We start from the raw sequence: 26824 nt of genomic DNA, 5'->3' as shown, positions 1-26824 counted from the left end.
CTCAAGTTCTCAAATCGCTGTCGCCCATGTGCCACGCGTGCACGTGATCATCTCTCTAACTACGAACTTTCTATAAGATTCCATCTCATCGCGGAAGAGGTTGAAACTATCACTATTTTCACTTTCACCAAGCCATGTCGAGTTTAACACCAATTTCCACCTATAACTTAGCCTTGAGGCCATATCAACCCGTCCCGGCTATTGAATACGACTATCCGGTCACCGTTAGAATTAGCTTAGCTGCATTGGACCCAGAGGCAGTCGATAAAGAAGATGAGCCATCCACGTTGAGGATCTTGAAGAAGGCCGCAGGTGATGATGAGGAAGAGGCAGAGGAAGCTGACGATGACGAAGATGACGAAGATGACGAAGATGACGAATTGGACGAAGTCAAGGAGGCCGAAGTCGAAAAGACGAATGGAAAAGTTGAAGAGGAAGACGACGAAGACGACGAAGAAGAAAAAGACGATGAAGAGGAAGATGACAGTGATGAGGACGAAGACGATGATGACGAAGATGATGATGATGATGATGATGATGACGATGTTGAAGAATTTGTCGTTTGTACCTTGTCCCCAAAAACCCAATACCAACAAACCCTCGACCTCACAATCACCCCTCACGAGGAAGTGTACTTTGTTGTGACTGGATCTTATCCAATTCACTTGACCGGTAATTACGTTGTTCACCCAGACGACGACTCGGACCTTGATGACGAATACGACGACGAGTACGACGATGAGTACGACGATGACGAGTACGACATGGCCCCCGATGATGACGAAATCATCGATGAGTACGACCAAGCCAAAGAAGAGTCCGCTGAACCGGGTAAAATCGAGGAGATCGTTGAAGAAAACGAAAAGAAAAGAGCTGCACCTGAAGAAGAGCCAAAGGAGACGAAAAAGTCGAAAAAGGCCAAGCAAGCGCAAAAGGAAAAAACCGTGCAATTCACCAAGGACTTGGAGCAAGGTCCAACAGGCTCAACCTTGGTTGACAACAAGAACAAGGCCGACAAGAAAGACAAGAAAGACAAAAAGTTCCCCACTAAAACATTGTTGGGCGGCGTTGTCACCGAGGACAGGAAACAAGGCTCTGGCCCAGAGGCCAAGTCGGGAAACAAAGTCGGCATCAGATACATTGGAAAATTGAAAAACGGCTCGGTCTTTGACAAAAACACCTCGGGCAAGCCCTTTGTCTTTAAACTAGGCAAAGGCGAATGCATAAAAGGGTTCGATCTCGGCGTTGCAGGAATGAGTGTTGGCGGCGAAAGAAGAGTCGTCATCCCAGCAAAGATGGGCTACGGCTCCCAAGCATTGCCAGGAATTCCACCCAACTCCGAATTGACTTTTGACATAAAATTGGTTTCAATAAAGTAGAAAAAAAAAAAAAAAAAGAATTATTTTTGATGGTTTTGGTTGTTCTTGTTGCTCCATTTTATCATAAGTTGACATTCTTTTAATAACACGTTTCTAGAGTTTGACCTTGAACGAACATGGTCCACCAACCGCGTTGGTTTGTTTTATTTGATACTCTTTTTTTTTTTTATGTTTTTTTTGCAACTCGTAAAATGAAGAAAAATTTCAGGTCTATACGAAGCTCACTTTTTTTTCTATTCTTTCTACTCTTATTCCACCATTGCAAGCCCAGTCAACGCCATGTCTAAGGTCACTGGGGCAATTGCCAAAACGGCAGCTACTAGGCCTATCCACTTTCTTGTCGTTCCCGCGTTACTTGCCTCGATTGCGTACTTGTCAATTGTCGACGAATATTTGCCGCAGAGCGATGGTATCACCTACTATCACTCCGCAAGCCCGTCGCAGGACTGGGTACCAATTGAAAAAGAGATTGAGGAACCGCAGGCACAGCATATAACGGTGGTGCCTATAAGGTTCAGGAGCTTCCACACGGTGCCAAAAGTGCCCAACTCTATATACCAGGAGGGCAATGAGCAGATACTTGTGGTTGATGGGGACGATTTAAACACCATCACCATTGATGGTGAGACTTGGAAGATGACTGGTGGGCACATGAAGTACTATGACTACATCAGGCGCGGGTTTTACAAAGTGCAAGAGTCGATCAAAAAGGCGGACAACTTTGACATTATGTTGATCATTGTTGCCTACATCGCCATGTGGTACACCTTGATCAAGGTGTTTATTGATATGAGACAACTCGGGTCGAAATTCTGGCTTGCATTCTCGACGTTGGTCTCGTCGACGTTTGCGTTCTTGTTTGCGTTGCTCTTGTCGAATAAGCTTGGTCTAAAAGTCTCGTTATTGAGTTTGTCAGAGGGTATTCCATTTTTGGTGGCCGTGATTGGGTTCAAGCACAAGGTTTCCATTGCAACAATTGTGCTGAGAGCTTCAACGGTCTCTCCCGAGGATGTGCCAAACATTGTCTCGCAAGCCATCTCGTCGCACACATTGAGCATGTTTAGAGACCACGTTGTTGTGATTGCAGCATTAGGCGCATGTGCCGCGTACGCGAGCCACCTTACAAGCTTGAGAAACTTTTGCATCCTCGGCGCTTTTATCTTGTCATTTGACTTGATTTTGGTTCACACTTTTTTCGCAGCCATCTTGGGATTGAAGATTGAAATCAACCGCGCAAGAAGAACCGAAGACTTGAAAGCCGCTTTGGAAGAGGAAGGCGTTTCCGCGCTCGTTGCTGCCAAGGTCGCAGAACAGTCATCGGCGATTGAGCACCCCAACGAAAAGAATTTCTTTTCTGACTATTCAATCTTGTCGTTCAAAGTTGTCATGTGCGTGGGTTTCATTGCTTTCCACGTCTTTTGGCTCGGAAGATCTTGGTTGGAGGGAAATTTCACCACCACTGATGTTCTTTTGCAAAAAGTGCCAGTTGGCCGCCATGGTACAGTTTTGACGGTTTTACCAACGAGATTCTACGTTCATGGCTTTTCCTCACAGGTGGAGGATTTCATCTACGTGATTCTCAAAAAAGTCAGCGACGCCATCAAGGATAGTTTGATTTCAAAGTTTCTCCTTTTCGGATTCGGTGTCTCCATTGTTTCAAACATTTACTTTCTCAATGCATCTAGATATCAAGTCACTGCCACGCAAAAGCTCCTTGCCAATGAAAAATCGAAAACCAATCTCAAACAAGAACAATCACAACCAGCTGCTGGTGCCGGTGCTGCTGGTGCTGGTGCTGGTGCCGGTGCTGGTGCTACTGCCTCCTCTGACTCCTCCTCGGCCAAATCTAAAACGGTGCCGAAAAAACATACCAACGGTGTGCCAAACGGGAAAGTCGCCGTTCTTGATGACGACGAATTGTCGTCTCTTGTCGTTAGTGGCAAATTGCCCCTTTACGCGTTGGAAAAACACTTGGCCAATAACCATAGGGCGGTTGCTGTTCGTCGTAAAGCCATTTCCAAGTTGGCTGATTCCCCACTCGACAGACTCCCTTACTTGTCCTATGACTACGACAAAGTGTTTGGCGCTTGTTGCGAGAATGTTGTCGGTTTCATGCCTCTCCCCGTTGGTGTCGCGGGACCTTTGATTGTTGATGGCAAAGAATACTATATCCCAATGGCCACAACTGAAGGTTGCTTAGTTGCCTCGACGATGCGAGGATGCAAGGCCATCAATTCCGGCGGCGGAGTCCTGACGGTATTGACGAGAGACGGAATGACGCGTGGTCCCTGTGTCAAGTTTTCCACGTTAAAGAGAGCCGGTGAGGCCAAGATCTGGATCGACTCCGATGCAGGACAGGAAGAGATGAAAAAGGCCTTCAACTCCACCAGTAGGTTTGCCCGGTTACAGCATATCCAAACCCAGCTCGCGGGTACTCTCTTGTTCATAAGATTCAGGACCACCACTGGTGACGCCATGGGGATGAACATGATCAGTAAAGGTGTCGAGTACTGCTTGAAATACATGGTGGAGAAACTAGGCTTTGAAGACATGCGCGTGATATCCGTTAGTGGGAACTACTGCAGTGACAAGAAACCAGCTGCCATCAACTGGATCAATGGCCGTGGTAAGCTGGTGGTTGCAGAAGCCAGAATAAGCGGCGAGGTTGTGGAAAAAGTGTTAAAGTCCAACGTGGATGCACTCATCGAGTTGAATGTGCTGAAGAACTTGATAGGTTCAGCGATGGCAGGGTCTATTGGAGGTTTTAACGCGCACGCCGCCAACTTGGTGGCTGCCGTGTTTCTTGCTTGTGGGCAGGATCCTGCCCAGACAGTCGAATCGGCCAACTGTATCACTTTGATGGACAAGGGAAGCAACGGCGAGTTGATAATCTCGGTGTCGATGCCCTCGATCGAAGTGGGAACCATTGGCGGAGGCACTATTTTGGATCCTCAGGGCGCGATGTTGGAACTCCTTGGAGTCAGGGGTCCTCATCCTTCCCAACCCGGTGCCAATGCCCAACAATTGGCTAAAATTGTAGCTAGTGCTGTCTTGGCTGCCGAGCTCTCACTAGCCTCGGCTTTAGCGGCTGGTCATCTTGTCCAATCCCACATGCAGCATAATCGTGCTGCTGCTGCTGCCCCAGCTGCTGCCCCAGCTGCTCCAGTTGGAAGTTGTATCAAATCTTAAACATATAGTAATAGTAAATGTATTTAATCTACACACTCTACTTCTCCTTCTATTGTCGTATATTTGTTGAGAGATAACGATAGTCTGCGATTAAATTTGGACTCTGCCTGTTTGAGCAAACTCACCTCCGTTTTTCTTTTTCCGTCCCTTGCCTCTATATGTAGAACAAACGAATCGGTTAGCTCGGCCGGAACCATAAACCCACCAGTGTAGTAGCATCAACAACTAGCAAGCACTCAAGTCCAACAACACACACCTTTTTACTCTATTTTCGTTTTTGATCTTTTGGGTAAGGAAAGATATGAAACCGCCAGATCCACGTCCCCGCCACTCGCCATGTTTGAGAATGTGTGCCTAACAAGCTTCCCTTTCCGTTGGGTGCCGCTGTACAGCGAGTATATACATCTGCTAGAGTGCTAGAGTGCTAGAGGCTGAAGGTGCAAGCCCTTTTCCTAACGCAAGGCTATTACCACCAGAGTTCCAGTAGCCAAATGTTCAGAAACGTTAGTAACAGAGCCGGGGAACGAGGAAGAGACACATCCAAATTATGGCCTGATGAAAAGAGTTTTTGCTTTTGTTTTTTGATTGCCTACCGGCTTAACCTTGGCTTCGACTTTGACTTTGACTTTGGCATAGGAAGAATTTCCCATGAGTCAGGCGTCTAAACTAGGCCAACTCTATTCCTTTTAGCCATGCACTTTTAGCCTTATATCCACTTTTAACCCTACCGAAACCTCATTTCACGGACCTCCCTAAGCCAAAAAAAATCAACCCGTGGCAAGTTGGGTTGTGCCCTAGCCCAACCTCTGGTCACATATTTCTGTAACTCCTCAACTCAGGGAGAACTTGTAGAAAAGAAAGAAGGCGAAGAAAAAAAAAACCAACCTGCTTCATCATATGAAGCTTGGAAACTATACATCTGCTACTAGCTAGCATTGACCATTGGTTTTGTCTTTTTTTCTTTTTTTAACTTTCCCAAGTCCATTGCTCCTAACCATATTCTGCCTGACCTCTTGTTCTTACATCGTACACTAGCAATATTAGCTCCCTGGGTTGCAGTGGTACTAGTAGTGTTCGTAGTACTAGTGCCAGCGTGGATCGTGGTGGTGGTGTTGATTCTGTTGATGGTACTGGTGGTGCTGGTGCGGTTAGAGGAAAAAAAAAATTACGACTGAGAGAGAAGCAATCGAAATCCCAACTGGTAAAGGGCTTCACGCTTTATAAAGATCTCATTGCAAGGACCCATAATTCCACATATATTGGAACATCAGCCGTGTCTTCATAATCCCGTACATAGTCATTATCACCCCCCTTCCCGTCACCACCACCAGCCTGGCTCTTCTGGTTATTTTCCGCCCTTCACCACCGCTGACCAAGGAATCCACCCTTTCTTAATCCCCCCCCCCTCCCCCCTCAAGAATATAAAAAAAAAAATAAAAATAATTCAAGACCCATCAGAATTCTTAAATGTCGTCGTCAGCTGTCAATAACAACGACTCTTCAATTACTCCCAGTCCTGTATCTCCGGTATCGGTTAAAACGCGGAACAAAGCCGCCAATGGCAAGCAGGATAAGCATTCGGATTCGTTTGAATCGGACGACGACGACGAGCACTCGCCAAACGGATCAGATAGCGCCAACAAGAAAGCCAAGATCACCAGGCGATCGGTCGCTTGCAAAAGCTGTCACTCCTTGAAAGTCAAATGCACACCTTCAGATGCGAAAGATCCAAGTGCCCCGTGCGTGAGGTGCTTGAGTGCCAATAGGAAATGCGAAATAGACTTGAACCAGACGAGGAAAAGAAGAAAAAAGGCAGAAATATTGGAGGCTCGCAAGAAAGAAGCGGAAAGGATCAAAGAGGAGTCGTCGCCAACTCCGGTGGCTGCGCCTTCGCCCTTGTCGATGCCGACTTTTCGAAACCCAACTATGCCGTCGGTGCCAAGTAACTTGAACCCGGCAAGTTTCAGTCCACCGCCTTATATACACCCACAGTTGCCCTCGCCCGTGTTTGAAAGCAACAAGGACCAAGAAATCGTGCAGTTGAAGCAGAGAGTACGAGCATTGGAGCAGCAGCTATCACGAGGACGCATGTCGGGTTCGCAACAATTTGGATCAGAGTCGAGCATGGACTCGCCGCCGTTCATTTCAAAGCAGGATTTGGAACAGGAAATTGGCATTTTGGCCGAGTCCTCTTCAAAATTGACATATTTGACGCAGGAGCTCAACTCCTTGGCAGACAAGCGCGCCCGGTTGTTGCGAAACACAGTGCTTCCAGATCTGGTATCCAAGGGACTCTTGTCGCTAGGTGAGGCCGAGCACCGGTTGAAGCTATATAGGGAACGCATTTTCGCGTTCCTTCCCTTGGTTGAAATTCCAGCTGACCTCAATGCTGACCAGTTGCGGATGCAACAGCCGTTCTTGTTCAATGCCGTGATGTCTGCAAGCAACACCGTGAACCCCACATCTGTTCCCTCGGACCAAGCGCTCGCCTTGGATAACGAAGCCATCAGATCCGTGTGCGACGAGGTCATGGTGGTGGGCACAAAGTCTGTCGAGTTGATCAAAAGCATCTTAGTGCTAAGCTTGTACTACAACTCGCCAGAAATGTTTCGCCAGAGAAGGTACCATCTATTAAACACCGTTTGCGTGTCGTTGTTGCACGACTTGGGCATCGTTGCCAGGCCCATGTACTCATTCACCGATGGCGCAGTTAAGCAGGATTTGGAGCAAAAGACAAACGAAGAATACCGGTCGTTGGTGTTGATCATCTACTTCAACACAGTGAGCATATGTCTCATTTTGCGGAGGTCAATATACATCAAGTGGACCTCGTACGTGGAAGAATGCTGCGCCATGCTTGAAAACTCGCAGTTTGAAAAATACAGAAAGTTGGCGCTCTTTGCGAGAATCAACGCCGCGCTAGAGAAGATACACCACATCATACACTCGTCCGACATGGATGACAGGCGCACGTCGACCTCGCTGTACATCATTGCCGAGTTGCACCATACTTTGACAGAGTTGCGCAAACGCATCAAGGACGACGACCACGCGTTTCTGTCCTATTACTACTCGGTCGAAGCCTACCTCCACGAGCCAAACTTGAACCATATTTTCAACCAGGAGAGCACCAAGCTCAGTGCTAGATCAGTCAAGGCCATTTCCTGCTGCACAAAATTCTGCCTTGCTGCCCTCAACGAATACACAAAGCTATCCTTGGACCAAGTTGCCCAGATGCCCTTGGCATTTGGCTCTCGAGTGATGTACACGGGAGGAATGCTATTGCGGTTGAGGTACCTTGTGATGTCGTTACCTTCACATATAGACAAGGAAATGGTACCACGAGACGCGGTTGTCACCATTCAACGTGTCGTGCGGTTAGTCGAGCAAGCTCACGTTCAACACCCGGACAACCACCTACTCAAAAAGACGCGTTTGGTCATGCAACTATTCACTCAAACATACGCCACCCAGATCGAAGAGCTTCTTTACAAAAACAACGAGACCCCGCAAAACCTCAAACCGGTCAACATGGAAAAGCCGTTGGACCTCTTATCCTTCGCTGCATATCAACAATCTAACCACCCGCCCAAGACACCACAAGAGGAACAGGCTTTTAAAGATCTCAGGCCACCAAAAGAGGAGCAGTTCTTTAGAGAAACAAGACTACCGCTGATATCATTGGAGTCCCAGAACATGTATAACACGATTAATGACGAATTCTGGAGTAATCTAATCAGCACTGATGCCGACCAAATAAACTTCATCAGCACGAATGAAGTAAATGACGAGATTTTTTTCAACTAATAGATAGACGGTAGATATGTATAAATAAATAAAAAAAAAAATTAGCGAAATAGAAAATAGAAAAAAAAAAAAAAGACAAAGGAAAGGAAAGAAAGGTGTAATATAGATAGACAAAACTTTCAATACATGAATAGATCCAGACTTGGATTCGGATTCGGATTCATTGACGCGTTGCGCGTTATTGGAGGCATTCTCCTCCTCAATGCATTGTTGTCGTATTGGTTCACCTCAGATACCACCTGGGGATACCACGGCAAATACTTGAACTGGCGATTCCTCAAACACCAACTTTTCGAAAGTGATCTCCAATTGACATTGTCCGAGTTGGCAACGTACGACGGAAGACACGGCCAGATCTTACTCGCCATCAACGGCAGTGTCTACGACGTGAGTGCTAACCCATCCGTCTACGGCCCCCAGGGGGCATATCATGGCCTAGTGGGGAAAGACGCTGCTAGGGTCTACGTCACTGGCTGCTTTTCCAAAAAAGATGAGTATACGCACGATCTTCGCGGATTGGACCGCGACGAGTGCCAACAGGACATTTCAGGATGGCAGCATTTTTTCAACAGCCACAGGGACTATTGGCACGTTGGAACAGTAGAGTTGAGCTACGATGGTTTTCCTGCAGATCCACCAGCACCGTGTCAACATGTGAAATTTCCGCATTAATTTAGTGCTACTTCTAACCTGTTTAATAAGTCTTCGTCCTCTTCTAATCCTATGCTGATTCTGATCAAGTTTCTATCCACTCCCCACTCCTGGATTTCGTCGAGCTCTTGATAGTGCGCGAGAATAGCGTAGGGGCACGCTAAGGTGAAGTTTGTTCCAAGCGACGGTCCCTTGTGGAGGTCGACCGCGTCAAAGAATTTGATTGCGTCTTTCGAGTCATGGAAAAGGATAGAGATGAGTCCGCCGTAGCCGCCATCTTGATTCTTGATCTCGTCGTAGTAATGTCTGGTGGGACTCGTCTTGGGGTAGTAGACTTGCGATATTTTGGGGCAAGCACTGAGCAAATCCACCACTTTTTCCGAAGTCCGGTCTATCCTGTGCACCCGCTCCACAAAGTCTCTTGAGTTTCGCTCCAACCACAATGCATCTTCGCACCATAACAAATCCTCGTACTCAGTATCGAAAAACCTCTTTAGTTTCGGGTAAAACTTCGACAACGGGTTCAACACGAGCGAACCCGCGAGAACATTGGAGTCTCCCGAAAACACTTTTGTTAGGGACGAGGCAACCATGTCCGCATAGGGCAATACCCGTATGTTGAAGAAATTGCCCACGGTCTCGTCGACAACAATGGCGAACCCATACTTGTCCCCCAATTCCTTGATTTTCTTCAAGTTTGGAGTTTTCAACAAAGGGTTCGATGGGCACTCGCAGAACAAGGCCATGATCGATAAGCCGCCGCCTTCCAAATCCTTCTCCAACTTCTCCAATGATTCATCGTCTCCCAACCCGAGAAAGTGCACACCGGGCCCAAACTTCCTCAATATATTTAGGGTGTCGACATAGGGGAATCCAAAACAGACGGATTTGCCTGGAGTCAAGTTGAGTAGTGCGTGATGGGCGCAAAAGATTGATGCCATTCCCGATGGAAACAAGTATACGTCCGACTCACTGAGATATTTCCCCCTTTTCAGCTTTTCAATCTCCTCAATCTGGTTCCTGCTCACGTCGACTTTCCCGCATATCCTTCTCCGCAACGCTCTCTTGGCCTCCTTGGCGAATTTCAAATCCAAAACACGTCCGAATTTCTGCTCAATGAATGTGTTAAACTCCTTTTCTACGTCATCGTTGGAGCCAGAGTTGCTCGATCTGGACGCAATGATCGATGGCGATCTAGACTGGATTTTTTCCGCTTGCAACTCCAGCTTGGTGACACTTCTATGTGCGGTGAACAACTCCTTATTTATGTACTCCCCCATTCGCGAACTGATGCCCTCTCCCGAATGCTGCCAGTAGCTTTTGGCAAGAGGGAAATCCAGCTTGGGGAAAAACGTTACGCCCACGCTGGTTCCGACTTTAGTGGACTTTTCCGCTTCTGTCACCGGTTCGGCTGTGCTCAATTGAAGCACTCTAATTTTCCCACCCGATCTCTTCTTGATGAATTCTCGACATCTCTTTGCTACCTTGTAGCTGGGGAAGACCAAACACTCTTCCCCTTCGCGTCCGTACTTGTCTTGAATCTTTTTGCAGAGTTGTTTGATGGTGGTGTGTATAAAAAATCTGGGGTATCCCGAGTTCATCTTGGAGGTCACCCATTCTTCTCCTTCTTCATATCCAACTGTCGCAGCCCATGTTGGCAATGTCACCGACACGGCATGCGGTATATTAGGAATCGGTACCCCGATCTCTTGAGAGGGCATTATAGAACGTTCTGACTCGTCCTATTGCCGTGTTGACGTGTTGTTGACGTGTTATTGAGGTGTTAACCGTTGGTCTCGCATTTCTGGCGATATCTCAACTTTTTTTCTGTGTGCACTAATATTTATGTGACTCAGTGGGACAACGTGAACACACCGGATATTGACTTTGGCGCAATTGAGTCACATCTATGGATTTTGGATCAGTGAGATGTGTTTGTTTCCATTTCGAATGGAATCCACGTTATCGAGACTGTAAAATGTACCTACGCTTGAGGAGAGGAAAGAGGGTTAACAAATGTGCTGGAAAAGAGATGCGAATTCTAATGAATATGGGATATATCCACTTTCCAAGAGTTTCGTTTTACGTCAACTTGACAGCCAGCCAGTCTGCCATGCTTCGAGCCTATTTGCGACACCTCCTGCCAACGGTGTCAGACGCAATTAGCTTCAGTGTCTGAACCTATAGCGTTCCTCCACTCAAATTATCCCTAAGTAGCTCTCTATCGAGTCCCTCTATCCGACATCTCTCTTCATCCACCTGTGTCTGTACGTGGGTGTATTCTACAATCCCAATATCCACGGCAGAAGCCTTTGGTAAACATTTTCGGAACGGGAAGTTTGCCTCTCAGGTCAAAAGTCGAATTCAATCCGTTTCAACTTCAGGGATCGAGTTACTTGCAACTGTCAGGTCATCAAACAGTGCTGGAACAAAACTACCTTCCGCTCATATCTTGGGCCCGATTCGCAAGATCAATCATTTGAGAGGCGTATTGGAACCCAGGGGTAGCTTGCCCGTATACCAAACTATTCGCTCTCAAGGATACTGGTGGGACCTCTTTCTAAGAGATACAGCGAGGGTAACATAATTACACACCATAGTTTGCGTTTTGTAAAAGGTGGCTGTAGCCCTATGTCACGTGACAACCTATTGTATTTTGCAAGCCCACCTTTGATGCTTTTTCAATCACAGGCACCCCTTCCCCCCCTCAAACACCAACGCAATGAGAGCTTGTAACTACAGTCCAGGACATTTGGTCAATTGACCTTACACGGTAATGAGTCTGAGATTGTTGCATCTCTTGATGCTATGCTGTGCTCTACTGGGAGTAACTTGTAGTGGTGCTCTGCGTCGGGTGATGTGTGTGTCATTTGGTAGCTCTGTATATACTATAGAAACGCACCCAAACACCCACACTAAACCACAGTGTCGTTCTCTCTCTTCAATATACACTGAAAATTTGAAGAAAAGCTAGCCGTGAAAAAGATTGAATTGAACTTTTTCCAGTACAACCAAGCTATACACAACCGAGCAACCATCAATAGACCATGGGTATGTGACCATTCTTCAAAAACGACGTTATGACATAGCTCAAGCATACTAACTGTTCATGTCTCTTTACAGCACAAGGTAAAAATAAGAAGTTGTCCCGTAAAGGAGCTAGCAAGAGAAAGGCTTACGATGCCTTTGCCAAGAAGGATTGGTTCGACATCAAAGCTCCATCCACTTACGAAAGAACCGATGTTGGTAAGACGCTTATCAACAGAAGTACCGGTTTGATCAACGCCGCCGACGGTTTGAAGGGAAGAGTTGTCGAAGTCTGTTTGGCAGACTTGCAAGGATCCGAAGACCACTCATTCAGAAAGATCAAGTTGAGAGTCGACGAAGTCCAAGGTAACAAATTGTTGACCAACTTCCACGGTTTGGACTTTACCTCCGACAAGTTGAGATCATTGGTTAGAAAGTGGCAGTCATTGGTTGAGGCCAACGTTACCGTCAAGACTGCTGACGACTATGTTTTGAGAGTCTTTGCTATTGCCTTCACCAAGAGACAACCAAACCAAATCAAAAAGACCACATATGCTCAATCATCTAAATTGAGAGAAGTTAGAAAGAAGATGACCGAGATTATGCAAAGAGAAGTCTCAAACTGCACCTTGGCTCAATTAACCTCTAAATTGATTCCAGAAGTCATTGGTAGGGAAATTGAAAAATCCACTCAAACCATCTTTCCTTTACAAAACGTCCACATTAGAAAAGTCAAATTGTTGAAACAACCTAAATTCGACTTGGGTGCCTTGTTGGCTTTGCACGGCGAGGGTTCAGGTGAAGAAAAGGGAAAGAAGGTTTCTGGTGGCTTTAAGGATGTTGTGTTGGAATCTGTATAAATTTTTTTGAAATTTGTGAAATATATAAGAGGTGTACGTTAATAATTTTGGAGATCCCCTAGCAAACTCTTGTTTATGTTTACTCTTGATTGATGGGATGAATGAATGACGTGGTTATATACTTGTAAGAGTGTTGAACGAGTGTGCTGCCCCCGTACCCTTGTTTGCCAATCAAAGCATGTCTCTCATCCCTCTGGTCTCTGGCTTGAATTGAACCACCCACCAGGTTATACCTCCCAAAAAAAAAAAAAAAAAGACAACAATTTTCCCACACCTGGATTCGAAGTCACGTGACTTTCACGTGCAACGTGACACAAAGCAGCAGATTGAAAATAATACATCAAACGGCTATTCCGCGAATAAACCAGTATCGAGTCGGCCACAGGCATTCGGACTCCGAGCATCAAATACATCAAGCAAGTCTCTGTTGTCAGTCTGCGTTTTCTTTGGTTGAGTTTGGGCGGATGTACTGTTAGGTCCTATATGTTTTTTGAAATATACATTGCTGGCGTTGTAAAGTCGAATTTTGAATGACTTTGATACGAATTTCTCTCGATGGGGCCAGTCTGTTTGCAAGAGCAATTTTAAAACCGAGAGAGAGAGAGGGAGCGAATACACTTACACATACTACTTCATGAGCCCTGTAATTACGGCCTCAACTCTGTAGGATGTAGAGCCATAAGAAAGAGATAGACGATAATGTGTCAGCTGTATCTCTAGGTTGCGAACTTTTTGCATAGGCGCCATTTCTCAACCCGTAGTACTACAACAGAAAACTTGCTAACTTGCAAGGGGCTTATAAAAAACAGTCGAGCCAGGGAAAAGGGGGAAAAATTTAGCAACAAAATTAGCAACAGAATTTCAACTTTCATCTCGACAAAACCCTCCAATCCACCAAATACATAGCCGGGCCCCATTGCTCTTCTTTTCTTGAACGAAAAAAAAAGAGAGGGACTCATAGCGTCTTTTTTCCTATCCCCAGCAGGTCAATTGAGGTGGGCAATATGTCTGATAGTCGTGTATGTTAAGCACACACTCGGTGTAATTCTGCTATTGGGTTGTTTTTCCGGTTATTGGTTACTAACTTGATCTATTTCAGCTGTCTAAGCTGTCTAGGCTGTCGAAATTGCCATCCAAGGAGTCGAACGGAACCAATTCCAGGGAACCAGCATATCGACACGAGAATGTCAAAGAGTTTAACAAACAGGTCCGATCAGACTTGAACTACCAAGGTGCCGATCCAAGTAAATTGGCAAGACAACCGAAACCGGAAGGTGAAAAGCCGCGCACAAAGGTCAGTATTAGAGCTCAATCGACGTTCTCCTGGCAAAATGTCGGTGGTTGGGATCTTGATGACCACCAGGATAAGAAAAAGTTGTTGAAAAACGTCAAGGATGTCGAAGCTTACATCGTTGACCACTTTTACGGCGATTGGTTTTGGAACACTTCGTTGATGTTGGGCACTTGCTTTTTCGCGTGGTTGATTGCAAGACTAGGCGGAGGCATTTTGTCACTTGGCCTCGTGTTGTTGTTCACCAACTCGGTTTACCGAGGCGAATTTAGGAGATTTAACCGTAACATTAGAGATGATATGGCAAGAGTTAAAGCTAATAACAGATTGGTTAAGGAATTGGAAACTATGGAGTGGATGAACTCATTCTTGGACAAGTTCTGGGTCATCTATATGCCGGCCCTTTCCGACACCGTCATGTTTATTGCAAATGATATTCTTAAAGACCAAGCACCAGGTTTTGGTATCGAAAAGTTGTCGTTGGATGAATTCACCTTGGGTTCCAAGGCACCACGGATCGACTCGATCAAGTCGTACACGCAAAAGAGCCACGACATCATTGAAATGGACTGGGCTTTCTCATTTACCCCCAATGATACTGATGACATGACCAAAAATGAGATTAAGAAAAAAATTGATCCCAAAGTTGCCTTGGGAGTTACTGTTGGAAAAGCCTTTATTACTAAATCGTTGCCGATTTTGGTTGAAGACATGTCGATAAAGGGAAGATTGAAAGTCAAGTTGAGACTCACAAAGAATTTCCCTCACGTTAAAATGGTTTCTATCCAGTTTTTAGAAGCTCCTACAATTGACTATGCATTGAAACCAGTGGGTGGTGACACTTTTGGCTTGGACATTATGTCTTTTATCCCGGGTTTGTCCAAATTTGTGAATGGTATCATTCACTCCACTTTGAGACCCATGTTGTATGCACCAAATTCGTTGGACATTAATGTTGAGGAACTCTTGGAAGGCCAGTCAAATGACTCGATTGGAGTTGTAGCAGTGACAATCAAGTCGTGCAAGAATTTGAAAACCGGACCAACTACAAAGCCCAAAAGTCTCAACCCTTATGTCCAAATTAAAGTGTCCAATAATGGAACAATTGACGAAAAGACTAAAACCAAAAAACTCATCAATGATCCAATTTTCATGGAAACAAAGTACATTCTTGTGAATCAGTTGGAGGGCAATTTTTTGAATTTCAACGCCTACAATTTGATTGAGGATAAAATAGATGACCAGTTGATTGGCAACTGTGAATTTCCCTTGAGTGAATTGCTTCAAGAAGACAATATTCAGGGAATCACCAAGAATATCATGGAAGGAGGCAAGGTTGTCGGGAAATTGGATATCGACATCAAGTGGTTCCCCGTTATGCAACCAATTGAGTTGGAAGACGGCCAAAAGGAAGTAATTACTGATTCAGAAGTTGGCATTATGAAAATCACCTTGCATGAAGCTAGAAACTTGGACATTTCCAAGTCGGTCATTGGATTGCTCAATCCATACGCCGAAATCTATGTCAATAGCGAGCTCGTTAGGTCGTGCCGTAAATTGAGACAAACGAATGAACCTTCATGGGAGCAGTCGTTTGAAAGTTTAATCACCCAGCAAACGGAAACCGAGATTCAAATTTTGATTAGAGATACTGTTGATAATGCCATTGTTGCCAATTTGGATGTCAACCTTCAAGATATTGTCTTTGAAAGTGGACGAGGCCAGCAATGGTTCACGTGTCCTGTTTTAAGTCCCAATTCCCCTGCACCTCAAATCAGTGTTAGTGCCAGCTGGAAATCATTGGCAGTTGATGAAGAGACAAGCGCAAAACTCATCAAGCCTGCCCCTATTGGTGGTATCAGATTACACTTGAGAGGCGCCAAGGGTTTGAAAAATTTGGAAAGTGTTGGTTACGTTGATCCATATGTCAGAGTCATTCTCAATGGTAAATTGCGTGCTAAAACGGTTACTTTTGCCGAAACAATCAATCCACAGTGGAATACGGTTTATTTCTTGCCAGTTGCAAATCCTCACCTGCACTACTTGTTGCAAATAATGGATGCTGAGCCAGAGGGTAAAGACAGATCTTTGGGAACCGCTGCCATCAACATTTCAGATTTTTTGAGGAAAAACGACGAAGGTTATTGGCTCGGTTACGATGGCAGTGAAGAGATTATTGAGCAGCCCGTTTTGTTTGAGTCCGAGCCCGTGGGTTCATTGTTTTATTCGGTGTCGTTCTTCCCCTCGATTCCAGCATATTCCTTGTCCGAACTCCACAATGAAGAGGAATATAAAGAGCAGAAGAAGTTGAAGGAAAAGAGGGAGAAGGAACAGCAAGAGAAAGAGGAGAAATTGTATAAGGAAAACCCTGGAGAGTACGAATGGGTTGAAACCGAAGAAGACAATATGGCTGCTCCACCCAAGATTCATGTCGAATTGGCCGATGCCGTCAAGTACAGAGCCGGTGACATGGCAGTGCACTTGCTCAGCGGTCATTTTGACCGCAATGACGTTTATGTGCAGACCCTATTTGACGAGCACGCCCATCCTTCGGGCGTTTCGCCAATAGTGGAAAACAAGAGGATAGTGACTCCGTCGCTCGGAGAAACTTTTATTCGTGATTTGCCCAATTCGAAATTAATCTTTAGACTTACCAAAAAGGCTGAAGTTGTTTCTGAGAAGGATGTCATTTTTGAAAAGAGTTATGATACAATTGCGATATACGAACAGTCTTACCTGGAACCCATCACGCTCAATCTCGGAGGTCGCAATAGTATTGAAGTGCAATTGGAATACTTTCCCTCGGTTGCCAAATTGGCCCCCATGGATACTGTGTTGGACGTTGGCAAGTGCAAGTTGGAGATTATCGGTGCAGAGGGATTAAAGTCTGTTGACACCAACGGTAAGTCCGACCCACTTTGTGTTGTGACGATTGATGGTATCGAAATTTACAGAACAGACAAGAAGCGGAAGACCTTGGACCCACTTTGGAACGAAGCCGTTGAATTCCCCATGATCTCCAGATCAAGGGAGGTTCTTCTCCTCGAAGTGTACGATTGGGATCTTACCCACGATGACGAGCTCCTCGGTGTAGCCAACCTCGACTTGTCAGCTATCCCTGCGCTCACCACGACTCCATTCAAGGTCAAGCTCGACACCCAGGGAACTCTCAACTTGAGAGCCACCTTCTTCCCAGAATACATTAGACCACCATTGGATCCAAAGGCCAAGATTCCAATCAACCTCAAGGATGTTTCAGATGCCCCAATGAAGGCAGTTGGAAACATTCAAGAGTTGGCCACCGACGCCGTGGGCACTGGTCTTGGAGCAGCTGCCGATGGTCTCACCAAGGGACAATCATTCTTGAAAGGGTTCAAGAGAAAGGGCAAGAAGGACAAGGATGGTGAGTCACTCGCTCCAAGTGAGACTTCCAACAGCAAGGCCAGCCCCAGCAAGAGCAAAAAAGAGAGCGAGGCAGACGAAGGTGACAATGGCGGAAAGCAAAACATTGCCGAAGAGGAAAATATCCCCGACGACGAGAGAGAGTTTAGAAAAGCGCAGGATGCAGAAATTTCCAGTGTTGTTGCTGCTCCCAACATTCGTGAGGAGCCTCTTCCAGCGCCACAAAAGCCGGTATTTGAGAAATCTCACCACAGAAGCTCTAGTGCTGCCACCGACGCAAGCGGCATTGACGGAATTCCAGGAAGACTTACTATTGTTGAAGGGAAAGGTTTCTCCCCTAGCTCTTTGGATGTCAAGGTTGTCTTGAAGAGGGGACCAGGTTTAGACGACAAGAGCTTGATCAAGACCAGAGCTTGCAAAGCCGACAAAACCACGGGACTTTGCAAATGGAACGAAAGTGTTCCGTTCAGATCGCCTACAACGGGCCACCTTGTGCTAACTGTGAGAGAACACCACACTTTTGGCAAGAGTGTAACTGTTGGCGAGGGCGTTCTCCACTTGGCAGAATACATGAATGTCAATGAGAATATCGTTGTGCCTGCTGGTGAAGGTGCAATAGTTGTAAACCTAAAGTACTTTAATTAGTTGATTAATTTGTTCCTTTCTTTATTTAGTTTAATAGCATTGACATTTCATTTGTTTCAAATATATATACTTCAAGTTACTGGTGTGTAGATTGGGAATTCAATCGTCTCTCAAGGCCGTTGGTATACTCGTACATGGTTGGTATATTCGAGTCTGGATCAATTTTTATTTTTGTTTACATCTTGGTGGGAAAAAATAAACGAGCACCAGTCCAAGTTCAATGACAACCCCAACCCAAAGCTTTACTCGTATCACACTTTATCGACCACCACTAAGCAAAAACCGTACATAGATGGAAGAAGAACAAGAACAAAACCAGTATGTAAAGCTATCATAGGTGCTTTTGGGGAAAACAAAAGAAAAAAGGCAAAACGAAAAATAAAGTACTCCCCCGATACTAACACCACGCGTAGGGTCGCGTTGAAAATCGGGTTGATAGGCGATTCACAAATCGGGAAGACGTCGTTGATGGTGAAATATGTCGAAGGGTCATTTGACGAAGACTACATACAAACGCTAGGGGTCAATTTCATGGACAAGAGGATACAGATAAGAAACACCACCATCATGTTTTCCATCTGGGACTTGGGCGGACAACGGGAGTTTATCAACATGCTACCGCTAGTTTCCAACGATGCAGTGGCGATACTATTCATGTTTGACTTGACGCGGAAGTCGACTTTGAACTCGATAAAGGAATGGTACCGGCAAGTGCGCGGGTTCAACAAAACCGCGATCCCCTTTCTAATCGGTACGAAATATGACCAGTTTATCGACTTGTCGTTTCAAGACCAAATCGAAATAACGCAACAGGCAAAGAAATTTGGGGCTGCCATGAAAGCGCCAGTCGTTTTCTGCTCCACGAGCCATTCGATCAACGTACAGAAAATATTTAAAATCATCTTGTCCAAAGCTTTCGACTTGAAGTTGAACTTGGAAGAGATTGTCAACGTGGGCGAGCCCATCTTGATCTTCAAATGACCGCATTAGCTTAGAGGAGTGAATATATATCTCCACCTAATAGCATTGTTACTTTCGTGCTGGCGTATTTTGCTCTTTGCTCTTTTGCTTGCCCTTGATCTTTCTGCCATATGTTCAAACAAAACCTTTGACATGTAGAGAGGAAAAAAAATAGACGCGTGCCAGCTGCCAAAACTCACCAGCATGAACACCAAGACATCTGGATGGGAGTACAGACTAAGCTCGGAGCTATCAAGAGGCAGCAACAACGGCAACAATGGTGACGGTAATGATGATCGACTGATGACTCCCTCTAGGAGGTCGAGTCGGCGATCTGGAGCAGCCACGGACCAAATCGTGCTCCAGCGACAAAGTGACCAATTGGAAATCAAAACCGGCGACAACATCTTGGTGACGTCAGAAGGCGAAACCAATATCGGAATGATCAAGGATATCCGATTTGGAATCAGTCATCCGTACGAAATCGTTGTGATCTGGTACAGCCGGGTTGAAGAGATTGAAAACGTACCGGACACCATGGAATTTCAGCAGAATGAGCTACTTTTAACGCCATTTTTCGATGAGATTGAATTGAGCGACGTGGCAGATACCGTCAAAGTTCTATCCGAAACTGAGTTCAAAGGCATTACACTTGATGACTCCACCCAGAACATATACTTGTGTAAAAGAGCTACGGACGAGAAGGATAGATTTAGCGAGGTGTTTGACTATACTGAGCTCGTCCAAAAGTTTTCTGTGTCTCCAGACCAGTTTATCGACAGAATCAAAAGCATGTTGCTTAAGAAAGCTGGAGGAGGAGATGCTGCAACCAAGATGGAAAAGAGCTTCAAAAAAACCATTATCTACATTCCGAGTGACGATGATGATGAATCTGAACATGAACTTGAATCTGAACCTAAATCTGAATCTGAGTCTGAACCTGAATCTGCATCTGAATCTGAATCTGCATCTGAATCTGAGTCTGAATCCGAACCTGAACCTGAACCTACGAAATACAAAGCACCGATTGAAACTCCCCTGAAACGCAAAGCCAAAGCAGAGTCACCCGTTAAAAACACCGAGATTGACGAGATCTACTCAGTGGTCACCCCCAGAAAGAAAATGAGAGTCCTCACAGAGAAAAGCGCGTTGCCTGTGTTCACTTCGCCGTCGAAACCTCTACCGTTGGATCTGATTGACACTAAATCGGAAGCATTCAAACGGCTCAAAGTGAGACTACACACTTCTCAGCGTTTGGATTTTTTGCCAGGACGAGAAGATGAGTTCATGTCCATTTGGGCTAATTTGGAAAGTGCAATCAACGAAAGCACTGGATGCTGCATTTACGTCAGCGGTGTGCCGGGGATGGGCAAAACAGCCACAATCAAAGAAGTTGTTCGACAAATGACCGAGCTTGCAGAAGAGGGACTGATGAGAAAGTTTGATTTTCTCGAAATCAACGGGCTTAAGCTTTTGTCTCCAACCGTTGCCTACAGCATGCTATGGCAGCACATTACCGGTGGTGACCGTGTCTCCGAAGCCAACGCCGCTATTCTCTTGGAAGAGTATTTCAAAAAAAGAGACACAAACAGGGCGCCATTTGTGATATTGATGGACGAATTGGACCAAATAGCCACCAACAAGCAAAATGTCATGTACAATTTTTTCAATTGGCCAACGTATAGCACTTCAAAACTAATCGTTATTGCGGTTGCAAACACCATGGACTTGCCCGAGCGGATGCTTTCCAACAAGATTTCATCGCGAATGGGGCTTAGAAGAATCCAGTTCAAGGGTTACACTTTCCGTCAACTAGGCGATATTATCAAGCACCGAATAGAAGATCTCACCAAGAGCAGCAAACACAAAGTTACCGTTAGTGAGGACGCCGTCGGTTTCGCCTCGAGGAAAGTTGCCAGTGTGAGTGGAGATGCACGTCGAGCGTTGACTATCTGTCGACGCGCAGTCGAGATTGCTGAGGCTCAATACTTGAACGAGCAGCGTGAAGACAATACCTACCAAGTGACCATCTCACACATTTCCCAGGCTATCAACGAGAGCTTGAACTCACCGTTGGCCAAATACCTCGCAGGCTTACCATTTGCTTCGAAAATGTTCCTAGCTGCACTATTGAGGCGTTCGAGGCGCAGTGGCCTCGCGGAGAATTTATTGGGCGATATAATTGACGAAATGAAGAATGCAATGGTCATGTCTACAACCTCAAACCCATTTGAAACGGACAGCTCCATGTACGAGTTGTTGCACACCGAAAACTCCAAGATAAATCTCCGAGTGAATAACTTTGCATTCATCGTGAACTCGCTAGTTGAAGCCGGTGTGATTAATCAACAAAACACTTTCAGCGAGAGAAGGAGAATCATCCTGTTGAGTGTTAGCGAGGAGGAGGTGATCTCGTCGATGAAGCGGGACAAGGACATTTCGCAATATTTGTAAGTGGCACTAAAAGAAAAAAAGATCAAAAAAAATAAACAATAGATAAATGAATTTTTTTTTTTTTTTTTTAAAAAAAAGGAAACTCGATGAGACCGACTTTGGTCCAACACCTTCTCTTTAAGAATGACATCAATAGACACAACCGAATTCGTAGAAGTCGAGACGGGGACTCTCAAGTTTGAGAACGAAACACAGCAGGCGAAATTTGAATTGGGGACATGCATGGCTGTGTATAAATGGGAAGAACTAGCCACAGCAGTGGAAAATTCGTGGGGTGGAGCCAACTCTGCTGAGAAGAGAGACTGGATATGTGGAGTAATCATCGATCTATTCGCCGAGTCCAAAGCAGTCGACGTTCAACTAATAGAAGAAACGCTATTGTATGCGATGTTGGACGAGTTCGACACAGAGGTGGATAACGATTCAGGATTGGAGATTGCTGCACTCGTGATGAAATTTTACAAACAGGTGCTGGAGCAGAAATATGATGAAATCGCGCAGCTTTACGCGAAATGGCTCGAGAAGAAAGAACGAGGCGTACAGAACCACCATGTACACGTACAAGAAGATCCAAATAATCCCGATGTTTCGGATAATGAAGGAGAAGAGGAAGTGGAAAATGAAGCGGAAGCGGAAGACATGGCGATTGATATTGACGAACCCGAATTGGTGGAACACCAGTCTGCAGAGCTAGGGCCAATAGTGGATGACGATGGCTTTGAATTGGTACAAAAGGGTGGAAGAAGAAGTAAAAGCAGAAGGTGATGTATTCTTATTTTTGTTTTTGGTTCCTTTTTTTTTTTTTTTACTTCATTGACTTATAGAATTTCTCGGAGTATTACTACGGATCCGGTTCAAAGTGTTTAAAGAGTGCAAGCTGCTCACGGAATTTCTCATGGTTCTGCTCCCAAAGTAGGATTCTTGCTCTTCCACCGGCGTGCTCAATCCTGATCCCGCGGGAGATATATTGGAGCGTCCGCTCATTCTAAGCTCACCGAATCTCTTTGTCATGTCATTCAAGCTTCCAGGCGTTGAAGGCACAGCTTGGCCCGACAACGTCTTGTTGAAGCTGGAAAAAAAACCGTCTCCTGCGTTATTCTCCAACTTGAATAGCTTGATCTCCGTCCCTTCCCATACGTTCACAGACGTCAATGCATTCTCAACCCAAAGCAGCTGTGTATTGTCAGCGACAGTCTCCAGCTTCAAAAAACTAGTCCAGCTAGAAGTAAGCTTGCTGACGCTGGCAATCGACTTTGTGAAATTCTTCACCAAGCGGTTGTTGGTGCCTACATATGTCTTGACATTATTCTCGGCATTGTAGATGCCTCCAAACAATAACGAAATGTACCAGCCTAGCGACAAGTGGCTCCAACTGAACTTCAACTGCTCCAAGGGGGTATCTGCTAGCATCCCATAGTTTATCTGGTTTCTATGTTCTTCTATCATCTTGTTGAAATCTGAGGCTTCAATTTTCCGAACGAGGTCAAAAGTGTCAACATTAAATCGACGGTCTTTAGACCAATGCTCATTCAACACAACTTTCAAATGCGGAATGATGATGACAAGGATGGTGGCAAGTGAATCTTTTCCCGGCCACACTTTGCCTATCGGGCTATCTTTTCGAGTCTTTTCTCGGGCCTTATCCGTCATTCCAGCCGGTGGCGAGGGTCTAAGCGAGGACTCAATGTCAAAAGTGAGCAGCTTGCTCTCGTGATCTTCATACTCAACAACGTTGTTGCGTGGCACTCGCCGTGGTGCAACTTGAGAGTTTGAGCTTAGAATTAGGTCTTCGAAGCCTTCCCCTTCATCTTTTTCTGCTGCTCCATTTAGTGCCATTGCTCCTGCTCCTTTTTTGTTTGCTTCTTCTTCTTCTTCTTCTTCTTCTTCTTCATCCTCCACAATCTTTGCAATGGCGTCGCCTTTTACATAAACCTCTTGAAAGCTAAACACTGTATTCCACAACTCGTCGTACGTTTTTTCGTTTTTCAACATGCAAAATAGCAACATCCTCGAAGACTGAGGGTATTTCACAGCCGCGGTGCAAACGCTCCGAATTACCAAAGCGAGCAAGTTCAAATGATATGGTTTTTCAAGCAAAAAGCTCTTTTTCGAAAAATGCCCAATGACTTGAGTCACCAAGGATGACGCCTGGTACGAAATGCCACCATTGGGGTTTGGATTGTTCAACCTTCTCGATGGATCATTGTGCATTTTCAAAGGCTGGCTCGAAATCGGAGTGATGAGGTTGTAAAGAGTCTCCACTAGTGTGCTCAACAATAACGAAGGTAGCGAGCGAAACAGATATGACTGCGGTTGCACATAACTCAACAACATGGTGCAGATTTGGCTCACCAAAAAATCTCTAGTTGTCAAGGGTGTAATGGAAAGCTTGTACAATGACGGCAATGACTCGTACAATGTCAAGTTCATCGGTAAAAGCAAGGCCTCCATGAACTCCAAGTCAGAAGTCAAATAAAGCAAAAAATACGAACAGATTCTAACGAGATTTCTATGCGATGCTTGATCTCGAAATGCAAAAGTATAGTACATTAGAATGACCAGGAGTTCCGCCATGAACTTGTGTTTGATCAACTCCTTGAAATGCTTGTTGCACTGCGTCAACTCCCACATCAACGTCGTGGTCTCCAACGCCCACAAGGAAGCTTTGCCAGCTTTTTGAAGCGAAAAACCGCCGTATTCCGCTTCAGTTGTTGGGAATCGCAAGATGGCGACCAATGAAGTGGCTAAAAACAAAAGCTCGCTCTCCTTGTGTATTCGGCCCACGTAAATTCTGGCCAAATTGTGCGGTTTCAAGTCGGGTATAAAGTAGACTTGAGCAGTCACGGGAAACGCAATCATCAACGTCAACAATTGGAACGCGTGCGTAACCAACAAATGTCGTATTTCCGTAATGTGGATGTTGTCTGCAAACAATGCTGCTTCTTGAGTGCCCTTGGAAGATCTACATGCTAGGTTCGTCAACGAGGAAACGAGAGTCAAGAGTTTAACCTTGGGAGTGAGGGAAACCAATATCGTGAGGAATTTGTTGCCGCTTGAAACAACTTCCGCTGGTGGCAAGTATAAGCTTGCTGAGCACAAGACAATTACCATCTTGAGAACTTCGGCCCTGTTGCTGTCCAAAGACGGGGTCGGTGGTGTAAACTTGGAAGCGGTGTAGCCGATGCCAGGCTCCCACACGCTCAAGCTGACTCCGCCTGGTTTCTGCAGAGCCGCAACCGTGAACCCCTTTGTGAATAGCAAGTCCACGAGTATTTGCATGAGCGTGACCGCGAGACTTGCTTGCAGATACAGTTGTTCAAATCTCCCCGGTTCGTGCCCGTGCCCTTGACCGTGCCCAATCAACGTAGAAAGCTCGGGAGCTGACACATCCTTTTCCCAAAACGTCAAATACTCCAAACACGACTGGTAATTCCCCGTCTCAAACAAGACCGGTAGAGCTTTCGTCAACAACCTAATGCAATTCAAAATGCGGACGTCATATTTATCTTTCCAGTGTTCCAGCTGCGCTAACCGACTCAACTCGGCACACACTACTCTAATGAAAATGATATAGTTGACAGTGTTGTGATTTCGTACTTTGCGAAGCACATCCAAGCTTAGTAGCTCATTTATCTCTTGACTTGACGTGGGCAGTTCCCAGAATAGAGACCAAAATTTTCGATCTTCTCTTGAAATAACTCGACCTTGACCTAATTTGAGGAAATGATCGGTATAATTCGTCCTTTCATCATAGGACTTCATCAGATCATGGGATTAATATCTCTCTCTTTTTTTTTCTTTCTTTCCCTCCCCAGAAACGAATGTGGTATAATGTGTGTTTGTAGTTGACAAGATGGTGGTGGTTTCAATAATCTCAACTTGCAACACAATTGAGAAGTTGCTAATGGTAAGTGTTAATTTTTTTTGCAATATTTTTATAATCCGGATTTCAATTCCCACCAACTCCGGATTGCTACAACACCTGAACTCAGCTTAGCTTAGTTCAGGTCAGTTCAGGTCAGGTCAGGTCAGCCCAGCTCAACTTGACTTGAGTTGAATCGACTTTATTCACATTACTCTACTTTAAGTGTACTTTTATTCTTTTTTTTTTTCAGTCTATATCAGTTCAATTAACTCGATTCCGCTTGCTTTGGATCAACCCACCATCAGCTTCACCCGACCTCTTGACTCCTAGAACCGAGCTTATGCCAATATTCACGCTCATTCCAGCCACGGAACCTCCGTCGTCTTCGTGGTCACCGAGATCGTCAGCTTGGCCGTTGATATTAAGCAAAGTTTCCGGACCAAACTCCCCGTCGCTTAGCCAGCTGCCTGGGATTTCAATCGCTTTTAGCCCGCTATTACTGCCACTGCCACCAGGATGAGCATCTTGTAGGAGTTCTTCCTCGTCTTCTTCTGAGTCAGCATGCATGGCTGAACAAACCGTCATGGCCTCGTAAATGGCGCTAGCCCCGCCACTTATTCGCTGCAAAAGTGGATTTGTATTGCCCAAGACCTGCTCATCTTCCACCAACCTGATTTCCACACTGTCGGCATCACTATCTAGCAGCCCCAACTCCTTGCAATTTTGCACTTGCAAATAAAGCGTGCGGTTTTCCAAAGCGTGGAGATATATCGACTGGTAGGGCAACTCGAGACCGAGACCATCCAAATTCGACCATATGAGCAAGCTCGAACTGAGCACAAATAGCGAGACCTGGTCACTGGAAAAGTCTCGTAGCAAACCACGGTTGTTGTGTATCTTTAACGTGTATGATGGTGAGCCTCCATGCATGATGAACTTGTCGTCTTCGGAGGGCGAAAACTTGGCCGGGCTTGAGGCCTGGTATGTGAAGTAAAGAATCGTATTCTCAACATTCGGCTCTTCATATACAAGTCTTGGAGACGGACTCATCGTCGTCGTCTTGGTTTGGTCATATGAAAGTTGTGAATTCCTCGAGAAATCAAAAAAAAAAACAACCAGACTCGCATAGACGCAAACAAAGACAAAGAAAGCGAAGTTGGCACGGTTTCCACCACCACCACCACCGCCAATACCACCGTCACCAAACGGATGTAAAAGAAATAAAAAGAGAAAAAGAGAAAGGTCCTCCCTTTCCCTCTTCGTGCTATTGCAATAAATATACAAATTCCCAAAA

The 26824-nt window shown here is 45.4% G+C and overlaps 11 protein-coding genes across 11 annotated transcripts; 8 read left to right on the top strand and 3 right to left on the bottom strand. All coding sequences in view use genetic code 12, as the record gives it.

Annotated features, from left to right (window-relative positions):
• Positions 1–134: 134 nt before the first annotated feature.
• LODBEIA_P30630 (uncharacterized protein) lies at positions 135–1379 on the top strand (the record flags this gene model as incomplete). Its single annotated transcript, XM_066973132.1, has 1 exon — positions 135–1379. One exon carries the CDS (start codon positions 135–137, stop codon positions 1377–1379), a length of 1245 nt encoding a protein of 414 aa, XP_066830001.1.
• A 279-nt stretch (positions 1380–1658) lies between these two features.
• LODBEIA_P30620 (uncharacterized protein) lies at positions 1659–4568 on the top strand (the record flags this gene model as incomplete). Its single annotated transcript, XM_066973131.1, has 1 exon — positions 1659–4568. One exon carries the CDS (start codon positions 1659–1661, stop codon positions 4566–4568), a length of 2910 nt encoding a protein of 969 aa, XP_066830000.1.
• Positions 4569–6035: 1467 nt separating this feature from the next.
• On the top strand, positions 6036–8375 carry LODBEIA_P30610 (uncharacterized protein; the record flags this gene model as incomplete). Its single annotated transcript, XM_066973130.1, has 1 exon — positions 6036–8375. The coding sequence occupies one exon, from the start codon at positions 6036–6038 to the stop codon at positions 8373–8375; it is 2340 nt and encodes a 779-aa protein (XP_066829999.1).
• A 668-nt stretch (positions 8376–9043) lies between these two features.
• On the bottom strand, positions 9044–10747 carry LODBEIA_P30600 (uncharacterized protein; the record flags this gene model as incomplete). Its single annotated transcript, XM_066973129.1, has 1 exon — positions 9044–10747. The coding sequence occupies one exon, from the start codon at positions 10745–10747 to the stop codon at positions 9044–9046; it is 1704 nt and encodes a 567-aa protein (XP_066829998.1).
• Positions 10748–12073: 1326 nt separating this feature from the next.
• Positions 12074–12913, top strand: LODBEIA_P30590 (40S ribosomal protein eS1; the record flags this gene model as incomplete). Its single annotated transcript, XM_066973127.1, has 2 exons — positions 12074–12077; positions 12150–12913. The coding sequence occupies 2 exons, from the start codon at positions 12074–12076 to the stop codon at positions 12911–12913; spliced, it is 768 nt and encodes a 255-aa protein (XP_066829997.1).
• Positions 12914–13917: 1004 nt separating this feature from the next.
• On the top strand, positions 13918–18251 carry LODBEIA_P30580 (uncharacterized protein; the record flags this gene model as incomplete). The annotated part of the gene is made up of 2 exons (XM_066973126.1): positions 13918–13932; positions 14013–18251. 2 exons carry the CDS (start codon positions 13918–13920, stop codon positions 18249–18251), a joined length of 4254 nt encoding a protein of 1417 aa, XP_066829996.1.
• Positions 18252–18543: 292 nt separating this feature from the next.
• LODBEIA_P30570 (uncharacterized protein) lies at positions 18544–19232 on the top strand (the record flags this gene model as incomplete). The annotated part of the gene is made up of 2 exons (XM_066973125.1): positions 18544–18569; positions 18665–19232. 2 exons carry the CDS (start codon positions 18544–18546, stop codon positions 19230–19232), a joined length of 594 nt encoding a protein of 197 aa, XP_066829995.1.
• A 183-nt stretch (positions 19233–19415) lies between these two features.
• On the top strand, positions 19416–21665 carry LODBEIA_P30560 (uncharacterized protein; the record flags this gene model as incomplete). The annotated part of the gene is made up of 1 exon (XM_066973124.1): positions 19416–21665. The coding sequence occupies one exon, from the start codon at positions 19416–19418 to the stop codon at positions 21663–21665; it is 2250 nt and encodes a 749-aa protein (XP_066829994.1).
• Positions 21666–21788: 123 nt separating this feature from the next.
• On the top strand, positions 21789–22430 carry LODBEIA_P30550 (uncharacterized protein; the record flags this gene model as incomplete). Its single annotated transcript, XM_066973123.1, has 1 exon — positions 21789–22430. The coding sequence occupies one exon, from the start codon at positions 21789–21791 to the stop codon at positions 22428–22430; it is 642 nt and encodes a 213-aa protein (XP_066829993.1).
• A 45-nt stretch (positions 22431–22475) lies between these two features.
• Positions 22476–25427, bottom strand: LODBEIA_P30540 (uncharacterized protein; the record flags this gene model as incomplete). Its single annotated transcript, XM_066973122.1, has 1 exon — positions 22476–25427. The coding sequence occupies one exon, from the start codon at positions 25425–25427 to the stop codon at positions 22476–22478; it is 2952 nt and encodes a 983-aa protein (XP_066829992.1).
• Positions 25428–25791: 364 nt separating this feature from the next.
• On the bottom strand, positions 25792–26580 carry LODBEIA_P30530 (uncharacterized protein; the record flags this gene model as incomplete). Its single annotated transcript, XM_066973121.1, has 1 exon — positions 25792–26580. One exon carries the CDS (start codon positions 26578–26580, stop codon positions 25792–25794), a length of 789 nt encoding a protein of 262 aa, XP_066829991.1.
• Positions 26581–26824: the final 244 nt, after the last annotated feature.

This window comes from Lodderomyces beijingensis (genome assembly GCF_963989305.1).
Source record: "Lodderomyces beijingensis strain CBS 14171 genome assembly, chromosome: 3".
NCBI classification, from domain to species: Eukaryota; Fungi; Ascomycota; class Pichiomycetes; order Serinales; family Debaryomycetaceae; genus Lodderomyces; species Lodderomyces beijingensis.
Note: the sequence above shows the minus strand (reverse complement) of the source record. Positions and strands in the feature narration are given on the sequence as shown.